Consider the following 21576-nt stretch of genomic DNA (forward strand, 5'->3'; position numbering starts at 1 on the left):
GAGAAAAAAGTAAAGGGGAGTGAGTGAATTTGAAAAGCATCTTACCTTTGAAGGATCATTCCAAAACATGGTTTGTTTTGTTAAAATACATCAAAAAGTAATCACATTTCAAGCCAAGGGTTTCCTTAACACAGTAAGTAAGATGGATATAGATGGGGAAACATGCATTTGGTTTGCTATCTCACTTCTTCTTCTTTTATCTATCTATGGAAAATAACTATGACAAATAAATTGGTCTTGAAATTAGGAAAATAAATAAAACATTTAATGATAAAAATAAGAATGAGTGATTTTGAAATTAAAATGTATGTATTAACACCTTAAAATACATGCTGGGTGGGTCATAGGCCCCTTATCACACATCCTCTCTCTTACATTAAAAAGTCCCTTCTTCATCCATAAGAATAAACAAACTTCATTCGCCGCTTTAAACAATCACATATATATAAATATATAGAATTGTTGTCAATGTGAGGGCATGTGAACCACATTATTGTGTCCTTATCAATTTAGACCTTATCTTTGAGAAGAAAACAAAACAAAGGACATACTGGAAACATGGAAGGGGTTGACTTTAACATTAACCGCTTATTGGTCTTTGATTTGGACAAACTGATGAGCACCTCTCCAAATGTGGAGCTCCAAAGAAGGAGGAGGCCAGTGCAAGGCATGATTAATAACGTTGAAAGTGAGTACTAAAACAGTGATCACTAGGCCGAATGGAAGGAGGTCTTTGTGCATGGACGTAGAGGGAATTAAGGTTTGTAGGGATCTTGTGTCCAATTGGAGCACCAGACGGAGGGGTCGAACCTTTTTACATCTTGCCTCTTTGAAGGGGCAAAGCCACCTAAAAGGATTTCTCCCAAACAATTTTTCTCCTCCCTTACCTAAATCATTAAACCCTTATTAATAGTCTAATTCCCAAAATAAAATATTAGAAAGTAAATCAATTACATCCTCAATCAAATCTTTAAGAATTCTAATCAACTACAACTTAATCCTATTAGATAATATATTATTTCCTAAATCTGGCAAATATTAATTTTATTTGATTACTAAATAGGGATTGTAACATTCCAACTACATTTGAAGAAAACTTGTCCAAGGTTAATTTGAAAATTTAGTGTAGGATTTTCAAATCTTGCATTGATCACAAGTCAATTCTCCAGGTCTTGTCGTTTTCAAATCATCACGTGAACATAATAATATAGTTCTCAAATGATAACAAAAGCAAAGGTGACCACTTCAAAGATTTACCGCTTCTAGACGGTTTTCCTCCATCCATTAAGTTTCACAACATTCTCATCCTCCATGGAACCACAACCTTAAGCCCAAGTTCTTCTCCTCCCTTATCTAAATCCCTGAACTGTTATTTATAGCCTAGTTCCCCAAGATAATATTAGATAATTAATTAATTGTAGAAAAAATCTGTAGAAATTTGCAGATTTCTGTGACCAAGTGGGTCACTTTGTAGCATCCCTAATGGACATATTCAAGCTTTAAAAAAAAGTTCATACAGGTCAGGAAGATAAAATAATAATCATAACAATTGTGATAACAAGAATGGCCTTATTCTATAAAAATTACTCTTTGTTATTTTCATTGAGTTTCTTTGAATGATATGAATATTCTTGCCATAAAAACTCAACTCAAAGATTTTTCCAAAGAAGAGATTAAATCATTTATGTCTTGTTCACTTGAAAAACAGATGGTGGCAGGTACTATCACAGGGGTATGGACAGTCAATCTCCTTAACTCCTGATCGATTAAAATACCAGTCTCCAACAGATTGCGCAATCCCCTGCATTTAAAAATAAAATAAAATTAATTGGGTTATAATCACGTCGGTGTGGCTCAGATATATTATGTAAGAGTTTAGTGTTTCTCAGTAGTTTAATCAAACCCATCTGTTAGGATATCGAGATACCGACCTGATCCAAGGTCTAGATTAATTTTCTATTTACTTACAATGTTACATGCTGTTAGTAGTAATTACTTTGGAGTGGACATACCTTGTTATTAACGCGGGGAGAATTGACAGCAAACCATGTATCTTGTGTCTCAGTTTGGCAATGAGCAAAACATGAATTTATGAACAAGCCATTTTCCTTGGACATTGCAAAACCTTTTATGGCATTAAGCATTTCATTCCGGAATCCTGCTACATAGAAAAAAAGTTATGAACAGAGAAATTTTCGTATTCATGGTGAAGTCCAGGATTCAAATTGGGATTCAAAGTTCGAACAATTTTTTTTTTTTTGCTTTTTTGAATGAGTGAACAAAATATAAATTTGATGAAATCACCTTGCAGAAATTGGATCTGTGATGCAGAGCAAAGTGCATGATTTAATTTACATTCACGCCAATAGCCATGTGGATCAGCTGATTTTGGAGCTAAACTTTCACGGATCTGATGGAAGTAAAAAAAAAAGTCCAATCATTATTCAATTAGCCATATGGGTAATCCAAATATTACTGCAAATGTGGTGTATCTGATAATGTGGCGCAACACGGAAACTATTATGCTTCTCAAAGATACATCATCCAGATGACTCACATGCAAGGGGGATGGGTCATACAACTCATGTCCCTCGCCAGGGAATGATCTTCCGTCAGTTGGTCATAATCCTAAACATCAGTCAGATTTTATCGGGACCATTAGCTAATTGAGGATCGTCAAACCCAAGAGGTGGCCCACCCATGAATGTTCGAGACCGCTTGCATGTGCAACATGTGGGTAGCAGATTGGAGAAACTTATACAGTTCCATACTGAATTGTAATATCAAATACTTGCACCTTATTCCATATTTTCATCAGATGATTCCAAATTGAGATTTTTATAACCATAAAATTTACCTGCCATGCATCATAGGCTGAATTCAAAAGAAACATTGGGGTCTTGATATTGGCAATCAAATTCTGAGGAAAGAAGCACTGAAAAGCAGAAAACAGACAAAATTCTAAGGGTGAGAGAAAGGGAGGACTCATGATTTAGTTTCCTTTCTACATTTCTAGTTATGTATATGTATTTGCAGGATATGAATCTAGGTAAGGGAAAAGAGTTACTGAAGTTGGATCCAGGTGGTTTGTACAGGTCTGTGGCAAGCTCTTTCCAACACCCTGAAATAATTCAAAAATATAATATAAAAAAATCCATCCATAAGCATACATGAAAGCATGTTAAACGGGTTGGGCAGGCCAAATTCGTAAACCCAAAGAAGCACAGTTCAGAAACCCAAGATTAGACCATTTGTTGGCACAAAACTGGTCAAGGATCAAGTTTTGTTTTTGTTTTTTTTGTTTTTTTTCCAAAAAAGCATATCCTTTTAATTGAATTTTTAGCATTAAAGAATTTTTTTTTTTGGATAGATTTAACTGCTTTTACAACACGTTATAGAAAATCAGAATTGGCCCTTAAGTTCATATCCTTTTGAAAATGTTGTTTGCTTCTTAACTTGTACAGCATTAAAATAAACGGTGCAAGATGATGAATTTCCTGGTTCAACTGTATTTTTCAATGAAATTTTCTAGATAGGAGGAAATATAGAAGTATGCACGAAGAAGCATCAAGTGCACGGAAAAACATTTAACCAATGATGCGCCAGCACAACTACACGCAAGGTGCATGTAAAGGGTGAGGGCTACCATCTACTGAGTACCCGCAGAAAACATACAGATTAAGAAAAGTTAACCTCTGTTCAGACAAAACAAAATTATCTAATTTGAGTTATGTTTGTTCCTGGACACAGAAATCTGAAAATTTTCGAGACTATCCAACACATTCTATGTTTCAGTATCAATGTTCTGTTCCAGTCTCAGCTGAAACCAGAATGTTCCACCAAAACGTTCCGGAACAGTATGAAATTTGAAGTTTGAACCATGAAAAAATCTACAAAGGAATTTCAATTAGATAGAATTAAAGAATACCTGTAAGTTAACAACCCCACGGAACATATTTCTTAGGGCATGTCCTTTAGATACATCAATCCTACAATTCCAAAACAGGATTAAAAATTGAAAACAAATGTTCCAAGGGGAAAGAACTTGCAAAGATATAAATAATAATTAGTGTAGAAAGGATAATCAGTGTTTACGCATCAAGGAATAATCCACCATCGCTTAGGCACTTGACTTTAGTGGTTCTTGGAAATAGTTCCCGGAACTCATCACAGTGCAATATAGATGCTAAACCCCCAGCAGAGCATCCAGAAAGCAAAGCCTAAAACAAAACAATGGCATATGATCAGTTGATTACTAGAACAATGATAACTGAACAAAGAAGGCCGAGAAACAAGCTGTAATCCATGATAAATACAAAACCTGGTGGGCATGGCGCATTCCCTTGGACATTAACTCTTCCATGCCAGCTAACCAGATACGTTGTCCTCGAAAATAAAGTTGTCTAGCCTACAAACACTAAACGTTGCATAACTAGCATAAAAGCAACAATATAAAAGAACCTCATAAGAGCACAGTTTATTTGTAGGAGTGTCATGACGACACTCCACATGAGGAAGCTGGATAACCTTTCTTTCTTAAAAACATTTGATGATCAATGACATAAGAGTGCTTTGCCTTCATATTAATTTTAATACATGAACGCAACCGTGTAAAATGGTATACTATTAACCCTATTTAGATCTAATTTTCAAGGGAAAATTTGCAAATGGACAACATTCCCACAAACCTCATCTTGACTGTCACCGATAAAAGATGCACCGTCACAATAGCGAAGCCTAACTCTATTCCAATTGAAAAAATCTGCAACCATCAACATCCCATCAAGGGTAAAAGAAAATAAGTCACGGCAATGCTGTGGAAACAGGAAGAAGAATAGCATTTACTCATATCAATTAAGAACAAGGAACGTAAATTGAGGGAAAACCAGGATTTTCTTTAGCATTATTGCTCAATATTCCTGTAAATTGTATCTGCTTTTCCATATAAGTTGATGATCCAAGGCGAGATTTTTTACGATAGACACAAGATCTAATGTTATTACACCAGCCTCCTCCCTGCCATAAATACATTCTTTGATGTCAAGTTTGCAATCAATATAATACACGTGCAGTGCACTTTAACAATTTAGTCAATTCTACTGGTTTTCATAGGCTTCATATTGGTAAAACATCAAAAGGAGAACACTATTAAACTTACATATTAACATTTTACATGCTTGGTAAAAGATGTTGGCATAGTACAATACTGATACCGGTAATGGAGTCAATATAGACACTTCTAATAATCTGTTTATGTGTTTCCCTATTGAATAATTTTCACTACCATTACTATAATTTCTTATTTTTTTATTTTTTATTTTTTGTTATGATAAAACTAGATACAGAAAATGTGAAGACCCTTAAAACTTTTGGTAACTTCATCAAAATTTGAAGATTAAAATATAACAGAGCTTGATAATTCTTACTAATAGCATTTAGGATGGGATACTCGTATTTACGATCCATGTCCAGGATTTTAATTAAAATGTGCAATCCTATCCTAGAGTCTTTAATACCCATACTGATGCTAGTGTACCTCTTGGTGAAACTCGTCAGAGATAACAACTTCAGGATTGAATGAAGAAATTAATGCAAGTAGTGTGAAAAAAGTTTGCGAACCATGAAGCCACCCAAATTCACATTATAATATTAAAGATTAACATTATAAAAATAAACCATAAAAACTAATAAGAGAGAGGAAGGAAAGGAGGGAGAGAGTTATATTTTAATAGCTAAGTCAATGTGAGCAGATATGAGGGTTAATATCATTTTTTCCAATGAAAGTCACTACTACAAAGTATTGTATACTTGTATTTGAGATATAAAAAATAAAAATAAAAAGTCTTTGGCAGTAATATTGAGCAAGAGTGCAACTACATTACATTAGAATTTAATATTTCTTTTATGTTCACTCACCTCCAAATCGATGAGCCAACTGTTCTTCCCTGATCCATATCCACGATCCAAGTGGTAACCGGGTAGAGTTCCATCGAGACAAACTATATACATTAGACGGCAAATAGAAGAGTTACAATTCACTATTCACAACAACATTAAAATAAAATAAAAAAGATTCTCAGATTACTCATACTCCAAACAACTCAGACTAAAGAAATTAAAATCTCAAACCAGCATCTACCAATTCTTCCAATCCTGAAAGTTACATAAAGACAAATAGGAGGTCCATAAAGGTATATTAGATTGTTCTAAACACATCATATTAACAATGGTAATAGTAATAACAAGAACAACAGCTAAGAACCTCAACTCAGTGAAAACAAAAAAATGGCAGGAAAAGAATTAGACATCCTAAGATGACGAAGAAATTGGACAACAGATCCTCTGCATCACTATAAAACTCCATACAGCTTGAAAATTGAGGTGCCATTAATATCAATGTTGCCACGATCCTACAGTACACCTACCCATGCCAAGGAAAGGACTGTTGAGACTAAAGGGTCAAAGTGGAACCATCATGTGTGCTGGATTGAATAACAGGGGGAGTTATGAATTTAGTCCCAAATGGGTTGGGTAATAAGGGTAAGTTTGACCCTATCTTGTAGGACACGTTTTAAAGCCATGCAGGGTAGAACCCAAAGCGGACAATATTCTACAAGTGTGGGCTAGGGGCACTACAAGTGTCTTAACACATAGAGAGTGGAGAGTGTAATATAAAAACATTAGAATATGGGGAAAGAGAAAAGCGGAGAAAAATATGATTTAAATAATTAATCATTACTAACCATCACAATTGTAGCAGAGACAACCCTATTAATCACAATAATTATTTAAGAATGGCCAAATTGATTGTTGCATATTGCATCTATCAATCTTGTATGGTAGGAACATGGTCTTTAGAAACAAATGCCCTTATATTCTTCTATCGATTATTTGGATCCACATTCATCATCAACATTGTTATTTTCATCGTCATCGTCATCAAAGCCTTACCCCAAGAATTTGGGGTCAGCTAAACGAACTTGTTCCTACATTTTGACAATATTCGAAGTCTTTGTAGACATATCAACGAAACCATTGAAATTTATTAGGAAAATAAAATTTGGGATCTCTAGATCTTGAATGATCTCTCCACTTTGGGTTTCAATCTCTTCCACGAATTGAGTTTTAGGCTTAGGCTGGATAGTACTCTGAAAATTTGTGTCACAAGGTCACCATCCAATTTTGTTTTTGAGGATTGTTTCCTTTAGTCGATTGAGAATCTTTATAGAAAGCTGGTCAAGACGATTGAACCTATTTTTAAGGAACGCCATTAAACAAAGATTAAAATATAGATTGCTTTCATTAGAATTAGCAAAAGATGAAGATTATAAAGTTGCTTCAACGTATTTGGATTTGTTTAGGAATAGTATTAGTAGATAGGTTTACATTAAGAGTTTGCTTATTAAGAATTATTTTAATCATGTTAGGAGTTATCAATGTTATGTCTATATTTAAAGGTGGTAAGAGACATGTGGTGTCCTATGGAGAGAGAATTGTGTGATTCATGTGCATGTACTTGTGTAAGATTTTATTTTAGTGAAAGATTTAGAAGTTATCTATTACTCTCTTATTCGTCTTTCTTTGCCTAAAGTGGTATGCGATTTTATTAATTTATCTTGGTATGGTGCTTGTATACACATATGCATACAATGATACACGTTAGGGCTTGTTCAGAAGTTGTAATTAAGGAGGATCACAAAAGTTGAGCCATTGTAACAAAATTGGCACCGGAGCATACATAAGCTACATTGTTGAATGTTGAAGACTTCTTACATCCAGGTTTTGGTTCTGACACTTCATGATAGCTTTTGTAAAGTCTCTTCCATCTCTCCTCTAGAAACAACTACTTTACAATGCCTTCATATCAACTAAAATCAAAAGAGAAGAAGAAAAATCTCTCTTTGAGGGGTTTGGGACCTCCAGACCAGTTCAAAGGGTGATAAACCTCTTAAGAGAAAATGAAAATCTTCCTTCATGCTAAATTGTTTATTAAAATCTATAGCTATAGACTTGAAAAAAAAAAAAAAAACAACTAACTCAAGATAGGAAACTAGAATCCAACAGCAAACAAATAAACAAGCTTAGAAGGCTAAAACAACCAAGCATATCTAATTTCCTACTGAAATTATGGAACTTTTTTTAAATGATCAACAAACAGTAAATCCAATGCTTAAATAATTGATTGCAAGTAAAAGCATCTCCCCCTCTCCAAAAAAAAAAAAAAAATTCAAAACTCCAACATATAGAGAAACACGGTGTGGTTAGAACCTTGTTAGCAACCACCCGTTTTGTTTGCCAATTTTTTTTAATAAAAGAATTATTCTCTGAATACTTGAATGATTCAAAAAATTCACATATTTTAACGAGAAAACAAATTTTTTTATGAATATTGTAATATTCAGCAAAAATTAATGTCATTAACCTAAGTTATGAATGAAGCTCCAATCTCCTCCATCTGTTGGATTTCTCTATTTTTCCATTATCTCTAGTCTCTACAGCCCATTCAGGTAGGTCTCTCTCTTTGGAAAATCGATCAAAAGAAATTAAAAAATAAGAATTGAAAGTAACTACGTTGTTTGCTGAATTACCAAAGTGGAGGAGGAATTAATTATTTTTTGGTTTCTAATTTATTATATTTATACTTCATGGTTCACATAATTGAAAACTTCCTAACTTTAAAATCATTGGATTATGACAATTACATTAATATATAGGTTAACTCCCTTACAAAGTCTACCAAATTTTTTATGTAGGACATATAAAAAGTAGAATAATTTATCAAAACGGTACAGTTTTCAAAATTAATTACCAAAACGGTAAATTGTAGTAATTAATTTCGAAAATAGTAATTTTACCATTTTCGGAATTAATATTTTTTACCAAAACGGTAAAAATAGTAAAATGTAATTTTTTTTTTATCAAAAATACCTTTTTTTGTTTTACATATGTATTTACCATTTTAGCCTTAGAAATAAATTAAAATCCAACTAAATCTTTCTCTTCTTTTTAATCTTCCCAACACTAAATAGAAATATGAAAGAAAAGAGGATTTTTTCGTAATTTTAGTCAAAAAATAAAAAAGGGTATTTTTGGTATAAAAGAAATTACATTTTACTGTTTTTACCGTTTTGGTAAAAAATATTAATTCCAAAAATGGTAAAATTACAATTTTCAGAATTAATTACTATAATTTACCGTTTTGGTAAATAATCGAAATGTGGTGCATGTTTTGGTAAATTTGCCTATAAAGTATATACTACATATTTCTTGTTTAGCACATGTTTGACCTAATTTTTGAAACCCAAGATCAAATAAAATTCGAATTTTTCACGTATCGAATTTTTTCCATATTTCGAATTGCTAACAAGGGGTTAGAAACATGAAGATTAAAGGGAAAAAAAAAACATGGGAAACATTTGGATTTAGACAATTATGTCCCCACCACTACATAACAACGATGATAAAAAAAAAAAAAATAAAAACTTTAAATCTAAAAGAAGCAATTATATGTATATTAAAAAACTCAGAGCAATATATATATATATAGGTATATATATACCTGCTCCTTTAGCGGCAGCTCCTTGGATGAGACTGAGACCCACCATCAAAGAAGGGCTACTACTGGAGACCCCATAGCCATAATAAGACACCCCCTCCTCTGTTACGTTCAAATCCTCAAAACCATCTGCCCATCTGCTCAAAACAAACAACCCAAAAGCCCACAAAAGCTTCATGCTTCTTCTGCTCCACTCAGGCTCAGCTACCTACGTCAATCTTAAATCATAAATCAAGAATAAATGGGCAACGAAAAATAAAAAAACAAAATTCCTTAAACCATGGAATCTAAACCACCTCAACAAATAACACTACAATGAACTATCTTTCTATTATTAGATAGTGTAAATGTTATCTTAATTGGAAAAAAAAAAAAACTTGTTGGAGATCTCTTTCCTCCTCTGTTTAAACTAAAAATGAGAAGACAACGTGTTTTGTCTTATATGGGCAAAAATGTTTGGAATGGGCTGATTTTTTGTGAGGATGATCTCTGTGGTAAGGAGATCATCTTTGCCAAAAATCAGCTCATTATGAAACTTCTAGACCGTCCAATTTTTGTTGAAAATTATAGACCGTCCAATTTTTGTAAATCAATTTTGATGGGGTTACAAGTTTTGGAATGGGATGATTTTTTGCCAGGATGATCCCCTCATCACAGAGATCATCCTCACAAAAAATCAGCCCATTCCAAACATTTTTACCCATATAAGACAAACACGTTGTCGCAATGTGTGTCACAATGTGTGTTGCAGGAACCCGACCCATATATATATATATATATATATATATATATATGGGTCAGGTTCAAAGGACAACCATTTCTACACACATATAGACAACGTGTTTTGTCTTATATGGGCAAAAATGTTTGGAATGGACTGATTTTTTGTGAGGATGATCTCTGTGATGAGGGGATCATCCTGGCAAAAAATCATCTCATTCCAAAACTTGTAACCCCATCAAAATTGATTTACAAAAATTGGACGGTCTATAATTTTTCAACAAAAATTGGACGGTCTAGAAGTTTCATAATGAGCTGATTTTTGGCAAGGATGATCTCCTCATCACAGAGATCATCCTCACAAAAAATCAGTCCATTCCAAACATTTTTGCCCATATAAGACAAAACACGTTGTCTATATGTGTGTAGAAATGGTTGTCCTTTGAACCTGACCCTATATATATATATATATATATATGGGAGCGGTTCGGCAGCCCTAAAGTTTGTCAAGTTTGGTGCCAAACATTTTTTGTAAATCACTTTTGATGGGGTTAGAAGTTTTGGAATAGGCTGATTTTTTGTAAGGATGATCTCTGCGGTGAAGAGATCATCCTCACAAAAAATCAGCTCATTTTGAAACTTCTAACCCTAATTTACAAGTTGAAGAATCGTGGATCGTCCAATTTTTGTAACTCACTTTTGATGGGGTTAGAAGTTTTGGAATAGGCTGATTTTTGGTGAGGATGATCTCCTCATCATAGAGATCATTCTCACAAAAAATCAGCTCATTCCAAAACTTCTAACCCATATTTTGAAAAATGTTTGGCACCAAACTTGGCAAACTTTAGGGCATCTGAACCGTTCCCTATATATATATATATATATAGGGTCACGTTCCTAAGACTCATATTGAGACTCACATTGCGACACACCGTTTTGTCTTATATGGACAAAAATGTTTGGAATGAGCTGATTTTTTGTGAGGATGATCCCTGTGATGAGGGGATCATCCTGGCAAAAAATCACCTCATTCCAAAACTTCTAACCCCATCAAAATTGATTTACAAAAATTGGACGGTCTATAATTTTTCAACAAAAATTGGACGGTCTAGAAGTTTCATAATGAGCTGATTTTTGGCAAGGATGATCTCCTCACCATAGAGATCATCCTCACAAAAAATCAGCCCAGTCCAAATATTTTTGCCCATATAAGACAAAACGGTGTGTCGCAATGTGAGTCCCAATATGAGTCTTAGGAACGCTGTTCATATATATATATATATATATATAAAAAGACAGAGACGCATTACATAGTCATATCTACAGCTGAGAGACAAAACATATAAATATATTAGTTAAATAGTGGTATCCTGTATCCCTCATTTGCAAGGCCCATGCTATTGTCGTGTTTCCCAGACAGATTATTTTTTCGTCACACTGAACTGCGCGTTTCTTTTTCAAACATGGTGGAAACGTTTCTCGTTTTCATTGTGGAATACCATTATGGTTAATCGGAAAAAACTTTGAAACGGCCTAGCCGCTTCCAAGTTTTGGTGAAATTGAAACCCCTCCCCATATTATTAATTAAGAGTCGTGCTGGGTGACACAAACAAAGACACAAAGGTGACAAAATGATGTGGTTTCGCACACACTACCATAGATGCTTTTCCATGAGATACGAGTAAAAAGCATCTAAGGTTTTGGGTGTGCCACCACATTATTTCTGTCACCTTTGTGTATGTTTGTTTGATTCCAACATTTTCCATTAATTAACCATGTTGCACTTAGTTTCCGTGAAGAGTCGTACTAGGGTGACACAAATGGATACACAAAGGTGACAAAATGATGGGATGTCGCGTCTCACGGAAAAGCATCTAGGTAATGTATGCGACACCCCATCATTTTGTCACCTTTGTGTATCCATTTGTGTCACCCCAGCACAATCCTATCTCACGGAAAAGCATTTAGGTAATGTACGCGACACCCCATCATTTTGTCACCTTTGTGTATCCATTGGTGTCACCCCAGCATAACCCTATCTCAATTATTCACGGAAGGAAAATGCTAGAATGACACAAAAGTGACAAAAATGATGTGGTGGCACACACATTACCGTAGATGCTTTTCTATGAGATCCAAGTAAAAAACATCTACAATTATGTGCACGCCAGCACATCATTTTTGTCACATTTATGTCTCTGTTCGTGTCATTCCAACATTTTCCATTGATGAGATAGGCCCTATGCTTTCAAATTAGTCACATACCCCTTGACTTAGTCTTCTCTTATCAACTAAGGACCAAAAAAATTAATTAACTTAGAAATTTATGCTTTCTCTTTTCAAAATCAGTCATCTTCAACAACTTGTTATGGTGATGATGAATCTAAGATATTGATGATGATTATGACGATGATAAAGGATATGAGATGATGTTGGTGATTGTAGATATAAAAATTTGCACTACCTTGCACTGATGGCTTGAGATCTTCACCTCTTGTGCTGCAATGTAGTTTATTTGACGCCCAAGTTAAGTAAAATAGAAAATTTGCAGAGTAACAATGTAAGAGGCGAAAAGCATACATTTTGGTATCTTTATCTTTATATTTATAGAGGTAAGACCCTAAGATTTCTTTTAATCTCATTGTCAATTAAATCCTTATTAATTTTAGAAGGTTAATCTTAATTAGGAATGTATTTAATCAAAATTATTTTCTTATTTAATTATTTTCAATTCAATCCTTATCAAATTTAGAAGGTAGATCTTTATTAGGAATGTATTTAATCAACTTTATTTTCTTATTTAATCTTTTTCAATTCAATTCTTTTCAAATTTAGAAGGTAGATCTTGATTAGGAAAGTATCTAATCAAGATTTTAATTAATTGTATTTTACTTAGTCCAATCCTTAATTATTAGGTATTTGAGTTGAGTAACTCACTTTGCCACATGTCTTGGACCTAACAACGCCTCGACCTATCGAGGTTTGAACTCATAATTGAGGTAATGTTCGACTCAACCAAACTTTCTCAACAACTCAGACTCGAACGGGTTGGCTTGAATTCCCAGGATCCACTTGAGTCTCCAGGTGCCACATGTCATCCCCTGATGCCTTGTAAAAAATATTATGTGCAATGATAGTGGCGGTGTTTATGATGATGATGGTGGTGATGAGGGTATTGAGGTCATTGTTTATTGATTTATAAGAGAAGACCAAGGTCAAGGCATATATCATCAGTTTGAAAATAAAAATAAGGATGTATCACAAATATTGATGAAAACTTGGAGTGGTTATGCAAAAATGAGAGTTCTTGAAATTTTTTGAAACGGTCTGATAGCTTCAAAGTTGGATTTGAGTGAATCAAACATATCTTTCACGTTTTGTTGAATATTAGAGATACCACCATGTGATTTCAAACTGATGACATATATCCCCCCAGACCTATGTTTTGTATGAGAGATTTACATAAAATTATTTGAGTACACTTGCCTTCAATATCTAATTAAAAGCTGTTTATTTTTCTTGTCAAAAATTACAAAAAGGAATGGACAAAAATCCACATTATCCAAAATTATCTTGATTCATCCTCTCGCGAATAAAGAAATTATTTTTAGCCTATTCAATCTCAACTTCAAATCCTACTAATCAATGTCTAGTAGAAAACCTTTGGTTTTTTCAAAGAGTTGTCATTGGCACCTCAACTTTTATTTATTACACCCTAATTTCTTAAACTATTTATCACACCCCAATTAAAGATTAAAAAAATCATGAGAGAGTTTTTATTGGCACCTCAACTTTTACTTATCTCAACCATTCATTTATTTATTTATTTTATTTTAATTAGAGTGTAATAAGTAATTGTAAGGGTGTCAATAGTGGCTCTTTTTTTTCAATCCAAAACTCTATATATGATGGATTTTTAAGGTAAACTTGTCTTCCATTTTATTCAACTTTCACACCTCAATAACAAGATAGGATTTTTGAAAAGACTCGGGATCAAGTACAGTATCCCGTTCCTATACATAGAAAAGATGTCTTACATGGCACATTTGCATTAGAGATCATGTACATTGGACTGCATGCATGACTTGGTTAGGAGTCCAAGGTAATTTAAACTCCAACATAAACGTGCCACATTGACAAATTTCCTATTTTATTGGAAAGAGACACCATATTGGATCATGAGTCCTTTTAAAAAGTTCAAGAAGAAAGGAGCAAAACATATATATGTTATTTATTTGATAATATTTTGTAAGAATTAATTATATTAGAATGAATTCTTATATAATCAAACTTGAAATAATAGTTGCTCCACTGGTAAATTAATGACCAATAGGATATTGAATTTTACCTTAATTAATAGAGAATCCAATACTATCATTTTAGTATAGAAAAAGGCATACTGAGGTTGCAAAGATTTCTTACCTACATATGTAGGAATGCTGACCATTAGTTGGGCATGTATTTTATTGAGTAAAACAATTCACAAATTTGATCCAAAAAAAAAAAAAAAAATTCCCTGTCTTCGGTGTTTTCAAGCTTTAGAGCTATACCTTTCTATGTGTTACATTCTTCTCTTTAGAGGTCCCCACAGGAAAAAGGTCGCTGGAAATGCCCCCAACTGTAGCTATCAAATGTGTGAAATTTCGAGTATAAATTCAAATATTTGTGGTAAGATAAATATAACCTTCCGACTTCCCTTCACTTATCATGGGTCCTAAGATATTGAATAATGGGTGAATCTAAGGTAAATTTGAGGAACATGCACCACACAATCACGTGGACCCAACACACCGTGTAGTCCGTCAACTTTTTTTTGTAGATAATATTAACATTAAATAGTATAGTCTGATTTTAATGAAGAGAAGTCTCACCTTACCTCACATGGGTCATTGGTCCTACACCCACATGAATGCACCTTTGCACGCATGGGCATCGGCTGTCATGCATCATCACCAGTATATCCCCAAAACCCATTATTATCACAAGTCACCTAAGACGGGACGTGTCGTGTGAAAGTCGTTTGTTATAGGCCCCATGGTGCGTAGTTGGCTTGTAACCCGACTCTTAGTCTGCTTTTTGAATGTGACACACTCCAACAAAACCCATGAACATTTGACTTGGTGGTATATGACTCACCTTTTGTGCGCTTAAATACCAATAATGAGGGTGATTGAAGATTTTTAGTTGTTTAAGTGTTATGTGTCATAAGCACACAAATCAAAGTAAATGGAAAAAAGATTATAAGACGATGAATGGTAAGATCAATTATATTATATTTTATGGAGTTAAATGTTGGATGTTAAAAAACATCATATTAATTAATTAAACAAAGCAATGATGAAGATGTTGAGATGGATGAATTTAAAAATTAGGAAAGATAAAATTATAAAAGAATGCCTCCCAAAAAATGGAATAGTTCCAATAGACAATTAAACTAAGCCAATGTCGATTTAAATGATTTGAACATGTTCATCAAAGGCCAATTACAATACCATCAGGAAGAAATATTGAAATTAGAAGATTCTAGAAAAACAAGAGGATGGAGACATTAAAAATAGATATGAACCCATTCTCAATGGTGGAAGACTCAACTTTAAACATAGCAAAATGAAAAAAGTGTAATGATTTTCTAATGCCCCCATCACAGAATCACGGATCATTTTCCCTGTGATACACATACCTATAAATCTTTTTCTTACGTATCCTGAGACAAATGATCTTCGCTTATGTGATGGGAAGTATGGAGGGTGTGTGTCAAAGGGGGCATCATATTATCAAGACTCTTTTAACAATGTTCCTAGATCAAATGCGTGAGGTCATTCTACAAGTTGTTTTTAACATAAAATAAATAAGGGGATAATGGAAGTAGAACATCACGTTTCTTGCATTTCTCACACTGTCTATGGCACACATACTATAGAGATAAAATAGGTGCATTATGATAAATATGTATGAGCTGCACTCTATGATCATCATATAAAGGTACTTCAATCCATGTTGCAGCCTCATAAATCCTTTATGGTGAGTGTGCACTTCTATTTAGTGAATAATGATTTTCTAACTAAAAAGTCTTCACTTTTATTGAGTTCAGAATCAGAGATGTCATGAGGAGCAGAATAAATAGTTTGTAAAAAGTCTTCACTTTTATTGAGTTCAGAATCAGAGATGTCATGAGGAGCAGAATAAATAGTTTGTAAAAGTTAAGATAACTTAAGGAAGAATGGACAAAGAAGAATAAAAGAGGTCCAAATTTCAAGATACCGTTATTGGTGGAATGTGCAGTGGTAATTATATGAGCAAATATATTTGTGCATCGATCTCGGTTAGTTCAAAAGTCGAAACTATTTTCGAAAAAAAAAAACCGACATTTTGAAGCATGGGTACTAACTACTCTCTATATGTCCCAGTCCCATTAGCTTAGCAGAAGAAGTATATATATCACATATCCAAAAACAATCGTTGGATGTATGATGCAAGATGTCCAAAATCAACGGCATCCTTTCTCTCTTACAAGGATGCAACAGCATGAGAAAACTTCAAAAAATCCATGCTTATGTCATCCTTAACGGCTACCAAGAAGACCCCGCCATTTTAAACAAGCTTATCTGCTTCTGTGCTGTCTCCATCTCAGGAAGTTTAAATTATGCTCGCCTTCTCTTCGATCAGATAAAAAACCCACAAATTTCAGCTTGGAATTCAATGATCAGAGGTTATTCTCAAAGCGCATCTCCTCTTGAGGCTGTGATATATTATAACAAAATGATGTTTGAAGCCCAATCTCGTCCCGATAACTTCACTTTCTCATCTCTCCTCAAGGCCTGCGAGAAACTCACAATAGCTCATAACAAATGCAAAGAGGTACACGGATCCATAATTCGAAGTGGGTTTGTCAAGGATGTTGTGGTGTACACGAATTTAGTGCGATCTTATGCGGGAAACGGGTTGATCGAAACTGCACAAAGAATTTTTGATGAAATGCCGGAAAGAGACTTGGTTTCTTGGAATTCGATGATTTCGTGCTACTCTCAGGCGGGTTTACATGACGAGGCACTGAAGATTTACAATCGGATGAGATGTTCCGATGTGGGCCTTGACGAATTCACCCTTGTTAGCTTGCTTTCCTCTTGTGCTCATGTGGGGGCGTTGAATTTTGGAATTCAAATGCACGAGTACATAGATCAAAATCGGTTCATGGACAATGTTTTTGTGGGGAATGCACTTATAGATATGTATGCCAAGTGTGGCAGCTTGGATTCGGCTCGCCAGGTTTTCAAAAGTATGCGTAGGCGGGATGTGTTTACATGGAACTCCATGATTGTTGGGTTTGGAGTTCATGGTAGAGGGGATGAGGCAATCCCTTTTTTCAGGCAAATGTTGAAGGCAGGGGTTGAACCAAATTCCATCACATTCCTTGGTTTGCTATGTGGCTGTAGTCACCAAGGCCAAATTGAGGAAGGTGTACAGTATTTCCACATGATGAGCTCTGATTTTAATCTACAACCTGGCATCAAGCATCACGGGTGCATGGTCGATCTGCTTGGGCGTGCGGGTAAACTGGAGGAGGCACTCAATATAATTGGAAATTCACCGTTCGTGGATGACCCGGTCCTCTGGCGGACCTTGCTTGCTGCCTGCAAGATCCACAGAAATGTGGAAATTGGAGAAGTTTCCATGAGGAACCTGGTTCATCTCGAGGCTCTGAATGCGGGGGACTGTGTACTTCTTGCTGGAATATATGCTGAAGCCCTTGACCAGCAAGGTGTTTCAAGGATGAGAAAATTGATTAAGAATCAAGGAATCAAGACTACCCAAGGTTGGAGCTGGATTGAAGTGGATGACAATGTCCATAGATTTTTTGTGGGTGATAAGTCACACCAGGAATCCAAAAACATTTATGAGAAATTGATGGAAATAATCCATCAAGCGACATTGATTGGTTATGTGGAAGAAAAGTCTCTGGTATCAGTGTCAGATTCCTGCCAAGAGAAGCTTGGATATTCTGGTAGTTATCATAGTGAGAAGCTAGCAATTGCTTTTGGGCTTTCAAGAACACCGGATGGGATGACCCTCCGAATCGTGAAGAATCTGAGGGTTTGTAGAGATTGTCATTCCTTTACGAAATTTGTCTCTAAAGCTTTTCATCGAGAAATAATTGTCAGGGATCGTGTTCGATTTCATCATTTCAAGGATGGTGTATGTTCCTGCAAGGATTATTGGTGAAAATTTGCACAGCAATTATAATTTAGGAACATGGAATACAACCATGTTATTGTTACCCCTCAGCCTCTACTGCTGAGCGAGAAATCTTAGCTAGTTTTTTATTTATTTATTTATTTTTTATGCACCCCTTCTTTCATTTGGTGCAGCACTTACAATTTCTAGTATAGATACATCAATTTTCAGGAGAAGCAAGTGGATTTTCGGAGCTGTCTTCTCCATTATTTTTCATTTCTAAACCTTTCAGATCTTCATATAATTAATGTATGCCAAGACGACGAAAAAAAGGTACTTCGAGAGAGATAAAATTGGATCTTTGTTTAGAGATTATTTCTGTAGAAATGATATTTTGCCTCAAACATTTTCAGAATTATCTAGTAAGATTTGTGCTTGATCTTGGCTGGTTTCTAGGATACCTCATGCATGGAAGTAATCAGATGGTCTTACAAAATGTGCCATAGAAAACATCTTATCTTTAAAATTTAAAGCATCAAGCAAGGAAAGCAGTAATAAAGAAGCAGTTTTTCTGTCGGAAACCAATCTTGACTCCATTGTCCCACATTAACTAGTTTTGACCTAGTTTCACCCTTGTTCAAACTCTACCAAACCCCTACCTTACTCTTGAGGTTAGATCATTGAAGGAGATAGAATATATATTTAGACTGAAGATGAGGGAAAAAGTTTTACCATAAAAATTGAAGACAATGGATTTTCAAGAATAAATCAAGGGATTTTGGCAAAGATTGAAGACAACAAAATTTAATTCAATTTACATTAGTCCCCTATGGAAGGTCAAAACCAAAATGGTATGTCATCAGTTTAGAAAACATCAAGTATGTCTAATTTTCACAAAATTTAAAAGGATTCTTCAAAATAACCCAACCTTAAATAGGTTTCAATGTATTAATACAATATTCAAAAGTTTACTTATGGTATGATTTTATAAGAGCTCATAAGTTTGGGGTGTAATCGTAAGAGTAAGGGAAATTTTATTGACATGCCTACTGATGATAATTTGACTCAATGAGCAATTGAACAAAAAGCTGCTGGAATTATTTTGAAACGAACCGAAGGAAAAGCCAAAAAACCACCAAAACAAAACTACAAGTTACAAAAATTATCCTATCTAAACACAAAATCGGCGAATGAAACCCCGGAGAAGTCCTTGCTTAGCTTTGGCCACAAAAACAACAGCCCTAAGATCTTCATATACACCATTTGTGAATTGTTTTCCTTGCTTGGAACACCCTGTTATTTCTCTCTTTCCAAAGACCTCAACAATGGCCCACAGATAGGTCTATAAGGAAGCTGTTTTCCATCAAACCCTTGCTTAGTTGTCGTTCCTAAGCTGGTGCCATTCTTTAGTGATAATAAAGAAGCACCCAGCACATCAAAGGCAGACTCTCTTTACATTCCAGGGCAGAATCCAAGAGCACTTGTAATTCGTCCCACAAAAAATTGGCCCTCTAGAGCCAGTGCAGAGAAATCAGTCCTGTTGAAGGATGCATATACAAAATCGTATGTTATTTTCTTTGTGAACCTAAATGACACTTCTAAAAATTGTGCACTAGTTTTTCAACATTGATCATGACTGGGTGTATTGCCAAAGAATAGAAGATGCGGGCTAGAAACAATTTCATCCCTTTATCTTTAACACTTAAAAATATAGGTAATGATTAGGCTGCATAATTTTACTTTCCATGTCAATTACTTTGACATTATGGAGGAGTACCATGGTAGCGAAAAAGCTCAATTTTTAAATATGAGGGTGTGGTTTTGATCCCAGATGTCACCAAGGTGACGCCATCCATGGAATATTTCAGTAGGAATGTTTGATGAGTTTATGCACGATTGTGATCATCCATGGAATGTTTCTCATTTGAAATATTTCAATCCAAAATGCATTATCAGATTCTGGTAAAGCAGGAATCAACACTGGGGTCACATTTCCAACAACTAGTTATGGTGCTCCATTCGTAGAATGTGAATTACTGGTGTCAGTTAACCTGCTTGGCCTCTCACCTTTAGTGATTTGATGAAATATCAGAAGAAACAAACGGACTGTTCTTTAAAACTTAGGTTTTGTTGCTTGAACGAGTGAGGTGAGATTTTATTTTTTGAATGGAAAAGGAGCCTGACCTGCAGTATCCTTGGGGTATAAATGGGATTTTTGGGTCCACATTTCCAAAAGTCGCAAATCATGAACCTTGAATAATGTATCGGTCTATAGGTTCACAACTACAGCCCCATAGTCAATTTTCCCAAGCATATATGTATGTATGTATATTTGGATATAGAGTTTGTGAACCGGCTATCCTCTACAGTTCTTGGACTTATTTGAGGACCATACACCACAAGTAGAACTGTTCTTTAGAAAATCAGTGTGTTAGAAATGCATGTCAAGAGAAGGTGCCACCTTAGTGAGGTGGTAAAAGTCTTTGTGTGTGGTAATATCACAGACCTGGGATCAAAACCCCTCCTTCACTACTATAAATAATGATATCTGCGTAGGAAAATAAATGATTTTATTGTTTTTAAACATATCAAAAAAGGGCACAGGGCCGATGAGGCTGCCATTGTATATGAGCATGGGGCTAACATTGAAGTACCCATGCCAAAGAATCGGCACTCAGACTTCTACACAGAGCCTCGAATTCAAAAGCTGGCAGCCACAAAGAGGGCTGAGCTGGGGTTCTGTCGTGTGTGAAGGATTTTGTGATTGAGCGTCATGGATATGGTAGCATTAAGTTCATGGGAGAGACAGATGTTTGGTGACTTGACCTTGAGTCCATTGTACAGTTCAACAATAGGGAGGTGATTGTTTATGTGGACGAGAGCAAGAAGCCCCCAGTGGGGCATGGCATCAACAATCCTGCTCAACATTAAGAGTTCAAACCATTCGAGACAGCATCAGGTGAAGTTTGCAAATAAATGAAGTATAGTAGGAAGGAGCCCCCATGAGGGAGTAGGATTGGTTGACAAGATGAAGTTTTCAATCTTGACTTTGCAGATATCCTAAATTATAATCCAATTCTTCCCTAAACTATGATCTCAATCCGTACAAGGCAATCCAGTTGGTGGTA

General features: G+C 34.9%; 2 protein-coding genes across 3 annotated transcripts; one reads left to right on the plus strand and one right to left on the minus strand.

Moving 5' to 3' along the window:
• Positions 1-1527: 1527 nt before the first annotated feature.
• LOC147383687 (pectin acetylesterase 6-like) lies at positions 1528-12843 on the minus strand. 2 transcript variants are annotated; one of them, XM_086428864.1, is made up of 13 exons: positions 12741-12840; positions 9560-9774; positions 5917-5999; positions 4887-5016; positions 4689-4762; positions 4322-4408; positions 4096-4220; positions 3929-3989; positions 3068-3121; positions 2858-2935; positions 2305-2410; positions 2013-2158; positions 1528-1801 (listed from the first exon to the last, which is right to left on the minus strand). In XM_086428864.1, exons 2-13 carry the CDS (start codon positions 9732-9734, stop codon positions 1694-1696), a joined length of 1227 nt encoding a protein of 408 aa, XP_086284990.1. In that variant the 5' UTR covers positions 9735-9774; positions 12741-12840; the 3' UTR covers positions 1528-1693. The 2 variants fall into 2 exon arrangements, with proteins under 2 accessions (XP_086284990.1, XP_086284989.1); XM_086428863.1 differs by having other exon boundaries at positions 1529-1801; positions 9560-9764; positions 12741-12843.
• Positions 12844-16483: 3640 nt separating this feature from the next.
• LOC147383688 (Pentatricopeptide repeat (PPR) superfamily protein) lies at positions 16484-18801 on the plus strand. Its single transcript, XM_086427076.1, has one exon. The coding sequence runs from the start codon at positions 16754-16756 to the stop codon at positions 18494-18496; it is 1743 nt and encodes a 580-aa protein (XP_086283202.1). The 5' UTR covers positions 16484-16753; the 3' UTR covers positions 18497-18801.
• The last annotated feature ends 2775 nt before the right edge of the window (positions 18802-21576 follow it).

Source organism: Akebia trifoliata, chromosome 16, assembly GCF_017979445.1.
Source record: "Akebia trifoliata isolate Shusen 1 chromosome 16, ASM1797944v1, whole genome shotgun sequence".
Lineage (NCBI taxonomy): Eukaryota > Viridiplantae > Streptophyta > Magnoliopsida > Ranunculales > Lardizabalaceae > Akebia > Akebia trifoliata.